The sequence below is a fragment of the Triticum urartu genome, chromosome 6A, assembly GCF_056163025.1.
Source record: "Triticum urartu cultivar PI428250 chromosome 6A, HENAU_Tu73, whole genome shotgun sequence".
Taxonomy (NCBI): Eukaryota; Viridiplantae; Streptophyta; class Magnoliopsida; order Poales; family Poaceae; genus Triticum; species Triticum urartu.
In genome coordinates, this window is record NC_141878.1 from 561,585,283 (window position 1) to 561,599,767 (window position 14,485).

The 14,485-nt window shown below is 51.4% G+C and overlaps 2 protein-coding genes and 1 pseudogene across 2 annotated transcripts; all 3 read left to right on the plus strand.

Moving 5' to 3' along the window:
• The first annotated feature begins 757 nt into the window (after positions 1-757).
• Positions 758-3,917, plus strand: LOC125515050 (protein CYPRO4). The gene is made up of 2 exons (XM_048680470.2): positions 758-2,520; positions 3,386-3,917. The coding sequence occupies exons 1-2, from the start codon at positions 880-882 to the stop codon at positions 3,665-3,667; spliced, it is 1,923 nt and encodes a 640-aa protein (XP_048536427.1). The 5' UTR covers positions 758-879; the 3' UTR covers positions 3,668-3,917.
• Positions 3,918-5,411: 1,494 nt separating this feature from the next.
• Positions 5,412-6,678, plus strand: LOC125516941 (uncharacterized; annotated as a pseudogene).
• A 2,120-nt stretch (positions 6,679-8,798) lies between these two features.
• Positions 8,799-10,242, plus strand: LOC125515053 (cold-shock protein CS120). The gene has a single exon (XM_048680472.2). It carries the CDS (start codon positions 8,899-8,901, stop codon positions 10,072-10,074), a length of 1,176 nt encoding a protein of 391 aa, XP_048536429.1. The 5' UTR covers positions 8,799-8,898; the 3' UTR covers positions 10,075-10,242.
• Positions 10,243-14,485: the final 4,243 nt, after the last annotated feature.

Sequence of the window (14,485 nt, forward strand, 5' to 3'; positions counted from 1 at the left end):
ATTTTGAAATTTTCGACGATGCGTGTTTAATGGAAGGAGACGTTTCTGTCGACTACGAGGCGTCTATGGTGACTTCATCAGTTCTAAGATGATATGTCTTTGCATGATGCTCATAAGGGTAGAGTCTACGTGTGTATATTTATAGGAATGAATGTATGCGTGTATGTATGAGGATGTACATCTATATTGAGTTCTAAACAAAAACACTATGAATTATATACAGACCGAAACGAGTGAACAAACACACTACAATATGTTTATATATGAACTGAAACGAGTATCTGATTTAGAAAAAGAAATAGAACACATTATACTTCTTCCGTCCGGAAAAGCTTGTCCCTCAAATGGATATATCTATCACCCTGAATATATCTATCACCAAGTTAGTGCTAAATATATCCATTTGAGAGACAAGTTTGGGACAAGTTTTTCCGGACGGAGGGAGTATTTGTGAACGAAGGGAGTATCTAATTAATTTTGTAATTAATTTTATAAAGAGAATCCCTCGCAAAAAACAATTTTGTAAAGAGAAAACTGGATTGGAGTGTGTAGCTCGTCGGCACGATCGACGGCGAAATCCGGGCCCATCACCCGTGGGCGAAGCAACCGATGACAGACAGGTTCATCCATACCTCGTCCGCCCCCGGCCGCGTACGTAGGTGGAGCGCGTCGCGTCATTCCCACGCAGTCACGCACCGACCTCCCCTCCTCCGCCACGTCTAACGCCACACGATCGCATCCGCTTATATAATCCCCCGCGGCCCACCGACCGACCGACGGACCCGATCGCTTTCCTCTTCCTCCCACACCCGCTCCGCTCCGCTCCATCCATCCTCCCGATCACCGCCGAATTCCCCCACCTACCCCCGCCGGCCGGCCATGGGCGCCGCCAACAGCCGCGAGGACCTCGACCTCACCTCCTCCTCCGGCGAGGAGGAGGAGGAGGACGCCGACGAGGAGTACGACCCCGGGTCCGCCTCCGGGGCCAAGCAGCGTCAGGACGACCCGCTCCGGGCCACCACCCCCGCCTCCATCGAGTTCCTCGACGCCAAGCTCCGGGCCCTCGACCTCAAGTACAAGCAGCCCGACAACGCTGCCCGCCTCTACCTCCACGTCGGCGGCGCCTCCGCCGACGCCCGCTGGGTCCCCGCCGAGCGCCGCGCCACCTACGCCTTCCTCGACAAGGCGGCCGCCGTGGACGACGACGACTACTACGACGACGAGCGCCGCGGCCGTCGCTCCTCGTCCTCGGCCTCCTCGCGGGGGCCCCGGTGGGTCCTCGAGGTGGACCCGGGCCGGCGGGTCTCGGCGCCCGTGGGGCAGGAGCTGCAGCTCAAGGCGCTCCCGGGGCAGCGCCGGGCGGACTTCGCCGCGGCGGGCTCCGTGTGGGCGCTGCGCTTCCCCAACGACGCCGCCTTCCGCCGCTTCCGGGAGCAGTACGACCGGTGCCTCTTCGAGAACACGTACGGGGTGGAGGCCACGGACGAGGGCCGCCGGGAGGTCTTCGGCGCCGACTTCGCCGCCTGGGCGCGCCCCGCCGAGGCCGACGACGCCGTCTGGGCCGACGCGGAGGACGACCTCGCCCCTCCCCCCGCCGCGCCCGCCAGGGACCTGCTCGAGGAGTTCGAGGAGGAGGCCGGCGACGGCAGCGGCATCCAGAGCCTCGCGCTCGGCGCGCTCGACAACAGCTTCCTGGTCGGCGGCGCCGGGATTCAGGTGGTCAAGAACTTCCGGCACGGCGTGCACGGCAAGGGCGTGTCGGTCAGGATCTCGGGCGGCCGCGGTGGCGGCACCAGCACCAACTACTCGACGCCCAAGAAGGCCCTGCTGATGCGCGGCGAGACCAACATGCTGCTGATGAGCCCCGGGGACACCGGCGCGCCGCATTCCAACGGCGTGCACCACGTCGACATCGAGACCGGCAAGGTCGTCGCCGAGTGGCGGTTCGAGAAGGACGGCACCGACATCACGATGCGGGACATCGCCAACGACAGCAAGAGCGCGCAGCTGGAGCCCTCCGGATCAACCTTCCTGGGGCTGGACGACAACCGGCTGTGCAGGTGGGACATGCGCGACGCGAGGGGCAGGGTGCAGACCATCGGCAACTCCGACGACTCGCCGGTGCTGCACTGGTCGCAGGGCCACCAGTTCTCGCGGGGCACCAACTTCCAGTGCTTCGCGAGCACCGGGGATGGCTCGATTGTTGTTGGCTCCGTCGATGGCAAGATCAGGCTCTACTCCAGGAGCTCGATGCGGATGGCCAAGACGGTCTTCCCGGGGCTTGGGTCGCCGATCACGCATGTGGATGTTACTTATGACGGGAAGTGGATCCTGGGCACCACAGACACATACTTGGTTTTGATCTGCACCATCTTCAAGGACAAGGATGGCAAGGAGAAGACCGGGTTCAGTGGGCGTATGGGAAGCAGGATCGCCGCGCCGAGGTTGCTGAAGCTCAGTCCGCTTGATTCAATCTTGGCTGGGAATGACAACAAATTCCATGGTGGACAATTTTCATGGGTAAGTGTCATATTCTTATTCAGGCACATACCATTGACTGTTCCTACTGCTATCTGGCAATGCACTTTCTAGTCTTAACCAAATTTTATCTGGAATATGCAATATTCGCTGTTCATCTAGACTTATGTAGTCCTGGTTATAGGTGAATTCAGTGAAGGTACTATGCTAGTAATCAGTTAAGGCAAAATGTTCGCTGTCCATAATGGCAGTTCGCTAACTTACTAACTTGTCATAGCTCTAACTGGAAGTCTGTACTGATTAAATACCAGTTTACAGGAAAATTCATGCGGTACTAATTATTAACTTTGAATATGCGGTACTAATTAGCATATCCATCTCGACATGGCAGTGTGCCTACTTCTAGGGTAATCAGTAGCCAGACAGTTTGTTGATACTCTCAGTTTAGACTGCATTACTTTTGGTACTAATGAGTAGAACAAGTTCAGTTCATAGTACAAATGTCAATTCAGAACCAACACCAATTGAACCCTTTCTGAAATCTCCTCTCTGTTTTTTTACATGAAACTAACTTGTGACTTCAACGCCACTACCAATGGAAGTACTCCGTATGAAATTTGTCCATCCTTTCTGTGGTTCCATGTTTTCATGGATTATAAACATGTTTCTTCAATTGGAAACAGGGTATAGTGTTTGGGAATAACAATTTCTGCAGTGTACGAATTAGTGTTCTTCCTAAATGACACTTGAATGCAATAGTCTGTCTCTCATTCCATTGCTCGTTTCAGATATTATATCTCTGTTATGTTCATTTGTACGCAAATGGCTTCTTACAGCTTCCTTAATTCTTCACTGTTGATAAGCATATCCTCTGATCCGTGTTCCTCTGCTGTGATTTTGCCCCCAGGTAACGGAGAACGGGAAGCAAGAAAAGCATCTCGTCGCGACAGTCGGCAAGTTCAGCCTCATATGGAACTTCCAAAAGGTGAAGGACAGCAACCATCACTGCTACCGCGACCAGGAGGGCCTGAAGAGCTGCTACTGCTACAAGGTCGTCCTCAAGGAAGAGTCCATCGTCGACAGCCGGTTCATGCACGAGAACTTCGCAGGATCCGACTCCCCTGAAGCTCCCCTGGTTGTCGCCACCCCAATGAAAGTTAGCTCCTTCAGCATCGCAAGCAAGCGTTGATTCTGAACCGTAGTGTTAGAAGTTACGGGCCTCTGTGCAGATTGGTCACTCGTCTAGTTTTTTCTGGTTCTTTTCAATGTAGAGTCATGTACTTATTTGCTTGCGGTTTTAGACTTGCGTGTTTGCTTGTTGATAAAACATATGGCCTCATTCTGAATGTTCGGACAAGAGTGTAGTGAGTAGTGTTCTGTGTGTGTAATGCAAACATCATTTTCACGCGTGTGCAATGGAAGTGTGTTGAAAAGAAGCATCTGAATGTTTGTTCTTTCTCCTCCCTCGTTTTTGGTATTCAATTTCGTACCGCTCCGCAATTCATCGGTGGCATAGATCAGTAGTGCCATACGCTGACATGTCACCAGATGGCATTACAAGAGCGAGACGAACTTGCAAGTGTTCAGCATAAGAAAATTACTTACTGAATCCCTCAAGAATAAAAACGATTAACTGAAGGTACTTCGAGAAGTCTGAGCGCAGGAGTACACATAATATAAGACGTTTTCGCAGTTAGTAGAAACAAATATTTCATGAACTGGTTCCAGTAGAAATTGAAGATTTCACTTCACCCGACAAGACCTAAAGTATCGCTAGGCACCCATCATTCTGAACCGTAGTGTTACAAGTTACAACAGGTTCCTGTGCGGCACTCTCTAATGATTTTTGGGCCAGACAGACGCAGCGACCATTGTCAGATCGAGGCACACTGCTGATAAACAGAGCCCAAAAAACCCTTCTAAAGACCAACCTGTGGTCAACTACGAATCGCAGCACAACCTCAATCAGCAGTGCTTCAGCTTGCAGCACCTCCGCGTCTTTTTACAGCGCCGCCTTCTCATCGCCTTCCGGAAAACCTGCACCATCATCTCAAATTACGTGTGTTCAAGTTGTAGACAGAAAGAAATTCATGAGCTTGCCAGCAAAGAGGAACACACGGTAGGTTTAAGTATCTGGCGACACGGTAAAATTGCTCACGAAAAATATCTCGGGAAGAGGCAAAATACTAGTAGGGCTCAACGCAAAGCACACACAATGCAATGCAGAATCATCCTTACAATCCTCACCCTTTTTACCCGTTGTCCTTGGAATACATGGCCAGACAGGCATGTGAACGCAAAGAAATAAATACAGCAAAGGGCTTCGGAACGGTAAAAGAAATGGTAGCTTCGTGTTGCCGGACTACTCTTACGGCGTGTTTGGTTGCCCGCATCGAGCCCAACCAGGCCCGCGCAAAAAGAAAGAGGCCTGTTTGATTGCCTGGTTTTCCTGTTGGGCCTGCATCGCACACTCTTCAAAGCAGCCCAGAGCCTGACTCGTTGGAAACCCTCGGATCGACAGTTTCTCGCGAGTCAGGCTCAGTGCGGCGCGAGGTCGCACGGGCGGGAGTGAGGCGAGGGCGAGGGGGATGGCGGGAGATGGAAATCTGGCGCGCCGTCCTGGCGCCAAATTAGCCTCACCCCCTTTCACTCGCTCACCCATAGCCACTGCCCCCCTTTCTTCCCTACTGCCTCACCACCGGCGGCGGTTGCGATTTCAGATCTGCGCTATAGGCAGCGGAAGAGGCGGCGGCGTTTGCGGCGGATCTGGTGCTGCCCTTGCTGTTGGCCACCGTCTGTGCCATGGCTCCACCTACGCCGTCCTCGTCTCCGATGTCAGTAAGCAGCACCCCTCCCCCCTTTGTTACCTTATTGGTTAGGCCGTTAAGCTAGGTGTACGATCGATTTCCCACTGAACGAACCGTCACTAGGTTATGGACACACGGATGAGGCTGATAATCCAGGCAGCAACACTGATTAGTGTGATTCAGACATGGGTCATGTTCATGCACCAGAGAGTTGTTCGTCGTGCTGGGAGACCTTTGCTCCGCTATGGTCCCTTGTTTCCCCGGGAATAGGAGAGGATCCAAAATCTGAACTACATCTACAACTGCAATGACGTCGAGGCTCTGTAGATGCTTGGAATGAAAAGAGCACCATTTGCCAGGCTTGTCGAGACCTTTAGGAGCAGGGACTGTTACAAGATAGCATCAACACCGGTATAGAAGAGCAAGTGGCGATGTTCCTCCATGTTGTTGGCCATAACCAGAGGTTCAGGGTCATTCACAACACGTTCAGGAGGTCAATGGAGACCATCTCTAGGTACTTCAAGCAGGTGCTTTATGCTATTGGGGAGCTTAGAGGAGAGATGATCAGGAGATCATCTGGCCAGACACCACCCAAGATTCATGGAAGCCCAAGATGGTATCCATACTTTAAGGTGAGCATTGACAATATACACTTTTCATAGCTTGATATGCTTGTATTGTTCAAGTTGAGCACTAACACATGCTTGTGATGCCATTTTTCAGGATTGCATTGGGGCAATAGATGGCACTCATATCACTGCCAGAGTTTCTAGGTCACAGTCTGCAACATACAGGGGGAGGAAGCACTACACAAGCCAGAATGTGCTTGCTGCTGTTGACTTTGATCTGAAGTTCACATATGTGCTGGCTGGCTGGGAGGGGTCAGCGCATGATGCTAACATTCTCACTGACAGCATGAGTTGACCTAATGGGATCAACATCCCGACGACAAGTTCTACCTTGGAGATGCTGGCTATGCATGTCGGCCGGGTATTCTTCCACCCTTCAGGAAAACAAGGTACCATCTCAACGAGTTCTCTGGTAGGAACTATCCTAGGACTGCACAGGAACTGTTTAATCTCAGACACTCCAGCCTTAGAGTAACTGTTGAGAGGGTATTTGGAGCTCTGAAGAATAGGTTTAAGATCCTGGATCAGAAGCCATTCCACCCATACCCCACTCAGGTTAAGCTAGTTCTTACTTGTTGCATTCTGCATAACTGGATCCTACAATGGAGCTTTGATGAACACGTGCCTGAGGAGGAAGATGTCGAGCCTGACGATGTTGTAAGCTCCGCCATGGTGTGGAGGCATTTGACAATGACGCTTGGAATAACAAAAGGTTGGAGTGGGCAGAGGCGATGTGGCTTAACAGAGGTCAGTGCAGGATTTGAAGAAGATGGAAGAAGAACAAGAAGCAGCAGGAGCAGTAGCAGAAGCAGAAGTAGAAGAAGAGGAGAGGAAGAGAAAGATCTGGTAGCACCGATGAACTAGCCTCTATTTAGCCAATGGCTCTTAATAATTTGAACTGTCATTTGATAGTAGTTAGGATGAACCGTCATTTGTTTAAGTAGATGGCGCTACATATTCAGATTCTGTGTGGCAAGCTCACCACTAGTTAGAAGTGGTGACAACACCTTATGCAGGTTGCAATCAAACACCATGTCATATGTGCGCCTCATGCAATGCGGGCAACCAAACACCGGGTCGAAAATGGTTATCTCATGTAACTAGGGACATGCAGGCAATCAAACTATGTGCATCTGATTTTTTTTGACCTGCATTCCCTCAAACTGGCTCAATAGAGCCAGGCTCGCCGGACCAGGCTGAATCAGTAATGTAACCAAACACGCCCTAGTGATTCAACAGATTTCTAACTCATATTTTTAGAATAACAGGGAGTGAGCTGAGTTCCCGGCTCCATTACTGGAAAACAAACCTGTGATCAGGTACAGTTTTACAACGTTCAAAACAAAAGAAGCGCTCTGCAGCAGCGTTTTAGGACAGACCCCCCCCCCCCCCCCAATGTGCTTCGATCCCACTGTTTTTCCTACGCGTGGCTGCAGTTTACCATCCAGCAACGGCTCATGTGGTTGCGTCGCGCTTGAATCATACCGCCTCTGATGATAACTGAAAGTCTGAAATTACCATAGGTCAAGTGCGAGTGTAGGATGAAAAAAGTGTCTATAAATTGCTTCAATATTTTTGTTGTGCTTTGTTTATATAGAAAGCAAGTCATATGCTGCTCTGGTATGAGATTATTGCATAAACAGATTAACTTTTTTTTATCTTAAAATTATATCTATGTATGGAGGTGCTACTGTTGCTGGAGGCAGCACTTCCAGTTTTCAGTTGAGACCAGATAATTGTGATCGATTTCACCCCCTCTTTTGGGTCATCTGTTCTTACTTCTGCTTTGGCTCACCAGCATTCATCTAGTGTGAATCCCCAACCTGCATTTAAATACTGCACTGAATATCTATAGTCTAGCAAATCAAGTTTGTTTGATGCAAAAATTCTGAGGATGTTGCTCTCTGCTATTGTCTTCGCAAATTGCCTGCTTCACGGTTTTGACTTCATTGTGGTTGTGTTTCTTTACTGCTAAAATACGAAGGATTGTAGTGACATGTCCTGAATCCTATGAATTAGAAAACTACATGAATTCGAATAAAAGACTGTTTGATATTATCCCTATAAAAGCAAAGGAAGTCTACAAAGATATTTCAGTGGATGCGCATTTTTCTCCAGAATAAAGTGCAAATGAATTTTAAGGAAAATTACTAAACATTTCAATCCTATAAATCAAACAGCAACATAGAGTGTACATTTGACTCCAAAATTTGTCCACAAAAGAGTGTACTTCTATCTTCTCAATGCACTTTAAAGTAGAAAAACATACTTCTCTCTCATCACACGGTAATCAAGACAAGTAACAATCTACACATGATCTTTTTAATTTCTACATACACTTAGCTCATTAGGGTTGGATAATTAAAGATGAGAGAGATGATGGCTTGCATCTTTCCAATACATTTTTTACTTCACTTTATAATTTGTTCTAAAATCTCGAAGGACAAATTACCGGACGGAGAGAGTAAATCGTCTAAAAATCCTATAATAATTTCTTTTGAATCAAAGCCCTTAGCTTCTCGTATGCTTCGTCGTTACATGCCGACACTTTGGATCTTCCATCCTCTTATCTTAAGCAAACAATACCATTTTTGCAAGCGAAAAGAAGGGTCAGATTTTTCGGGGAATCATCTTCTTCCCGGCCGGACGAGGACGAATGAGCTGGGACGTGGCGACCGGGACGCGCCAACTAGCTTAAGAGGCCCGGCCCCTCTAGTCGGCAGCCATCTGCCGACCACCGATGCCACCGCACGTAGCGCCCAGCCGCGGCGATTCGTCCATCTGACCACCCCTCTTTATGGGCTAGTCGGCACTCACCTGCCCGTCCACTCACGACCGCGCACGTCGTGCTTCGTCTACCCTCCACCGGCCTATAAATACTGGCCCGTGCTGCACATACTTTGCACAACCACCTGCTTCACACAGCCAAGAGAAGTAAACACATCAGCACTAGTAGATTTCACGAGTCAGAAGCTCAGCGCAAGATGGAGAACCAGGCACACATCGCCGGCGAGAAGAAGGGCATCATGGAGAAGATCAAGGAGAAGCTCCCCGGCGGCCACGGCGACCACAAGGAGACCGCTGGTACCCACGGGCACGCCGCCACGGCGACGCATGGTGCCCCGGCCACCGGTGGTGCCTACGGGCAGCAGGGTCACGCTGGAACCACCGGCACGGGGTTGCATGGCGCCCACGCCGGCGAGAAGAAGGGCGTGATGGAGAACATCAAGGACAAGCTCCCTGGTGGCCACGAGGACCACCAGCAGACCGGTGGCCACTACGGGCAGCAGGGACACGCCGGCACGGCGACGCATGGCACCCCGGCTACCGCTGGCACCTATGGGCAACAGGGGCATACCGGCACGGCGACGCATGGCACCCCGGCGACCGGTGGCACCTATGGGGAGCAGGGACACACCGGAGTGACCGGCACGGGGACGCACGGCACCGGCGAGAAGAAGGGCCTCATGGAGAACATCAAGGAGAAGCTCCCTGGTGGCCATGGTGACCACCAGCAGACCGCTGGCACCTACGGGCAGCAGGGACACGTCGGCACGGGGACACATGGCGCCCCGGCTACCGGCGGGGCCTACGGGCAGCATGAACACGCCGGAGTGGCCGGCGCGGGAACATACGGCACCGGCGAGAAGAAGGGCGTCATGGAGAACATCAAGGACAAGCTCCCTGGCGGCCACGGCGACCACCAGCAGACCGGTGGCACCTACGGGCAGCAGGGACACACCGGCACGGCGACGCATGGCACCCCGGCCGGCGGCGGCACCTATGAGCAGCACGGACACACCGGGATGACCGGCACGGGGACACACGGCACCGGCGAGAAGAAGGGCGTCATGGAGAACATCAAGGAGAAGCTCCCCGGTGGCCACGGCGACCACCAGCAGACCGGTGGAGCCTACGGGCAGCAGGGACACACCGGCACGGCGACGCATGGCACTCCGGCTGGCGGCGGCACCTACGGGCAGCATGCACACACTGGAATGACCGGCACGGAGACGCACGGCACCACGGCCACCGGCGGCACCCATGGGCAGCACGGACACGCCGGAACGACTGGCACTGGGACACACGGCACCGACGGGGTGGGCGAGAAGAAGAGCCTCATGGACAAGATCAAGGACAAGCTGCCTGGACAGCACTGAGCCCGGTGTGCCGACGGCCGCTCCCTTGCAGAATAATAACCCTACCGTGTATAAATTGATCTGAGTCTAGTTCACCTAGCTCACTTGGCCGTTGGAGGAGCGAATGTATCTTGTATCTTGTTTAAAGTTTTCACGGACAATATTGTGTTCACGGTTTTCGTCTGTTTACACTCTGTAGTGCAAATTTCCTTTTGTTCTTCCTTTTTTGTCCATCTTATTATCCGACAGACAGACGCAGCGACCATTGTCAGATCAAACTCCGGGTTAATTTCAATCCTAGTATCAGGCGACACTCAGAGTTTGATCTCAATCCTAGTATCAGGCGACACTCGGTGAAATTGCTAACGCTTACGAGAAGAGGTCGGCAAGAAGCAAAATGGCTGAGACAAAATACAGCGACGGCGACGTGGCCACACAGGCATCCTAGAGTACAATGCATGGCCAACCAGGCATCCTACATTGGAGTAGTGCTTAGCGCAAAGCACATACAACGAATACAGAATCATCCTCCAAAAGTCCAAATCCTCGCTCTTTTTACCCATTGTCCATGGAATACATGGCCAAACAGGCATGTCAACAATGTTGAAATAAATCTTGCAAGTACTTCGGAGCTGTAAAAGAAAGGAATGGTAGCTTCGTGCTGCAGGACTTTCCAAGTGGTATGACAGTTTTCTCTTCTTTAGAGTAAACCCTGGCTTCGTGCTACTTGAAAGAAGCCTGTGATCAGGTTCAGTTTTACTTTTACAAAGTTCAAAACAAAAGAAACACACTCTACAACAGCGTTCTAGGACAGATTTCTGGCTTATAGGCCACTTAAAAAAAGCTGAACACAAAACCCGAGGTCGCCCCTGCCGGCGACAGGGATGAGGATCCCTTGACGTGGGCTATCCTACCTTTGAGTCAATGACATATGTGTCCCACCGAGCGTGGGGCCCATCTTAGTGACTCAAAGGCAGGGTATGGCAGGGGTTGCTACGTCGGAGGATCCATGTCCCGGCGACAGGGGGCGAACCCTAGCGCGCCGCAGCTTCTCCCTCCCCTTCCGGCCTCCCTCCCTCGTTGCCGCCATGAGGTGCCATCGAGCAAAGCCCCGCCGGTGTAGGTGCTGGCGGGGCTCGCGTTCTTCTCTGCTCGGGGCTTGGGCTGGCGCGGGACGACCCTCTCGGGCGGAGTCGTGGGCCTAACGTGGGTCTGCTCGGCACAGCGGCGGGCATGCTGGACGGCGGCGCGATGGCATGCTGCTGCATGTCCAAGGCGCAATGACCACTGAGGGTCCTTCTCTGGCCGATGCGTGCGGGATGTGCCTTGGCCAGGTCCGGCCGGATCTAGTGCCAGTGGCCTAGAGCGCGGCACGGGTGGTGACCGGAGGCCTGGCCGAGTCTCTACAGGAGGTGGGCACGGTGGCCTGGGTGCACCGGGGTTCCGAGTATGGCGGCGGCAGGCAGCTGGGTCTCGGCCCAGATCCGGTTCTCTGGTGCCTCAGGGGGCCTTGGTTGGTGTTCGACAGTCGTGTAGTGGTGGCACTCTGGTTGCCCAGGCAGCCACATCTGCTTGGGCAGCGACGGTTGGTGCTCAAGGCTGGTGTGCCTGTGGTGGTGGCGCATCTCTTCTCCTAGTTTCGGGCCAGCGGCACGAGCTTCTCTCGCGCAATGGAGATGGCAGGGACGTGAGGCTTGTGCTCGGGAAGATATGATTGGGTCCTGATGTGGGTCGGGGCTCCCGCTCCTGGTAGGTGATGTTGGGCTTGGCCCCGGTGGTCCCACGGGCGATGAGGTCCCTCTTGCTGTTGTTGCGGTGCTCGGGCCCCCGCTACTTTGTTGGGCAGATCATCGTCGAAGAAAACTACCGGAGGGGGCCCACCCAGGAGCCACAAGCTCAGGGGGCGTGCCCACCCCCAGGACACGCCTAGCAAGCTTGTGGGCCCCTGGAGCCTTCGACAACCCTAAGTCCAACTCCATAAGTACCGTCTCGCAGAGAAAAAAAATCAGATAGAAGGAATCGTCACATTTTACGATACAGAGCCACTGCCAACTCCCGATCTTCATCGGGAGGGCTGATCTGGAGTCTGTTTGGGGCTCCGGAGGGTGGAATTCATCGTCGTCGTCATCATCAACCCTTTTCCATCAACAATTCCATGATGCTCACCACCGGGAGTGAGTAATTCCTTCGTAGGCTTGCTGGTCGGTGATGGAGGTTGATGAGATTTGTCATGTAATCGAGTCAATTTATTAGGGCTTGATCCCTAGTATCCATTATGTTCTGAGATTGAAGTTGTTATGACTTTGCTATGCTTAATGCTTGTCACTAGGGCCCAAGTGCCATGATTTCAGATATGAACCCTTTATGTTTTCATGAATATATTTGAGTTCTCGATCCTATCTTGCAAGTTAATTGTATGCACCTATTATGTTTTATGATCCGCATACCGCAAGGTGACAAAAATTGGGATTCTTTCCGATGATTACTGTAGTGTGAGGAGTTCATGTACTCACTAAGTGCTAATGCTTTGTTTCAGTTCTCTTTTATAAGGAGGCCTTAATATCTCTTAGATTTCCTTATGGATCCCGCTGCCACGGGAGGGTAGGACAAAAGATGACATGCAAGTTCTTATTATAAGCATTTATGACCATATACGGAATACATGCCTACATTACATTGATGAATTGGAGATGTTATGTATCGCTCTAGGTTGTCACTGTTACATGATGAATATCATCCGAAACAATTATCCATTGCTGATCCAATGCCTACACTTTTTTCATATTGGTCTTTGCTAAGTTACTTTCGTTGCTGCTGATGTTACAATCACTACAAAACTGCCTCTGTTACTATTACTGTTACTACTGCCATCAAACTATTATATTACTATGCTACTAAACATTTTGCTGTAGAAATATAATTTCCCAGGTGTGGTTGAATTGACAACTCAACTGCTAAGGCTCATAAATATTCTTTGGCTCCCCTTGTGTCGAATCAATTGGGTGAAATACTACCCTCGAAGACTGTCGTGATCCCCTATACTTGTGGGTTATCACTAGACTCTGTGGCTGATGCCGGGCTAGGAGTGAAAGGAGATGCCTTTTACTCCTACTATGTTAGTGAGTGCATTGTGATGTGGGGGTGTGGTGGTGTCTCGGACATGGATGCCGGGGCGCCGACCCCGGATGGCAGTTCGCATGGTTGGCTCTCCGGCGGGCACCATTGTGGTAGTGTTTGCTTTTCATATTGGTCGTGTGGGCGGCGAGAGGTGGAGTGCTCTGGGGGGGGGGGGGGGGTGGGGGGCTCGGGCGCGCTCTCTGTCACTGGCAGTGGAGGCTCCCCGATCTGGATCTGGAGTTCTGAACTCTTCACGCTTGTCATGGAGGCCTCGTGGTGGCACAAGGGAGCTGTCGAGCGAAAGCTTTACACTTTGTCACCCACGAGAACAACACTTGTGGTCGTCTATCTCTTCTTGAAGACGTCATTGTGGTGCATCTCCCCGTGTTTGGGTTTGATACATCTCCATCGTATCTCCTTTCCAAACACCGTTGCCCTTGTTTTGGACTCTAACTTGCATGATTTGAATGGAACTAATCCGGACTGACGCTGTTTTCAGCAGAATTGCCATGGTGTTATTTTTGTGCAGAAATAAAAGTTCTCGGAATGACCTGAAAATCAACGGAGAATATTTTTGGAATATATAAAAATACTGGCGAAAGAATCAAGGCCTGGGGGCCCACACCCTGTCCACGAGGGTGGGGGGCGCGCCTACCCCCCTGGGCGCGCCCCCTGCCTCGTGGGCCCCCTGGTGCTCCACCGACCTCAACTCCAACTCTATATATTCACGTTCGGGGAGAAAAAAAAATCAAAGAGAAGGATTCATCACGTTTTACGATACGGAGCCGCCGCCAAGCCCTAATCTCTCTTGGGAGGGTTGATCTGGAGTCCGTTCAGGGCTCCGGAGAGGGGAATCCGTCGCCATCGTCATCATCAACCTTCCTCCATCACCAATTTCATGATGCTCACCGTCGTGCGTAAGTAATTCCATCGTAGGCTTGCTGGACGGTGATGGGTTGGATGAGATTTATCATGTAATCGAGTTAGTTTTGTTAGGATTTGATCCCTAGTATCCATTATGTTCTGAGATTGATGTTGCTATGACTTTGCTATGCTTAATGCTTGTCACTAGGGCCCGACTACCATGATTTCAGATCTGAACCTATTATGTTTTCATGAATATATGTGAGTTCTGGATCCTATCTTGCAAGTCTATAGTCACCTATTATGTGTTATGATCCGTTAACCCCGAAGTGACAATAATCGGGATACTTACCGGTGATGACCGTAGTATGAGGAGTTCATGTATTCATGAAGTGTTAATGCTTTGGTACGGTACTCTATTAAAAGGATGCCTTAATATCCCTTAGTTTCC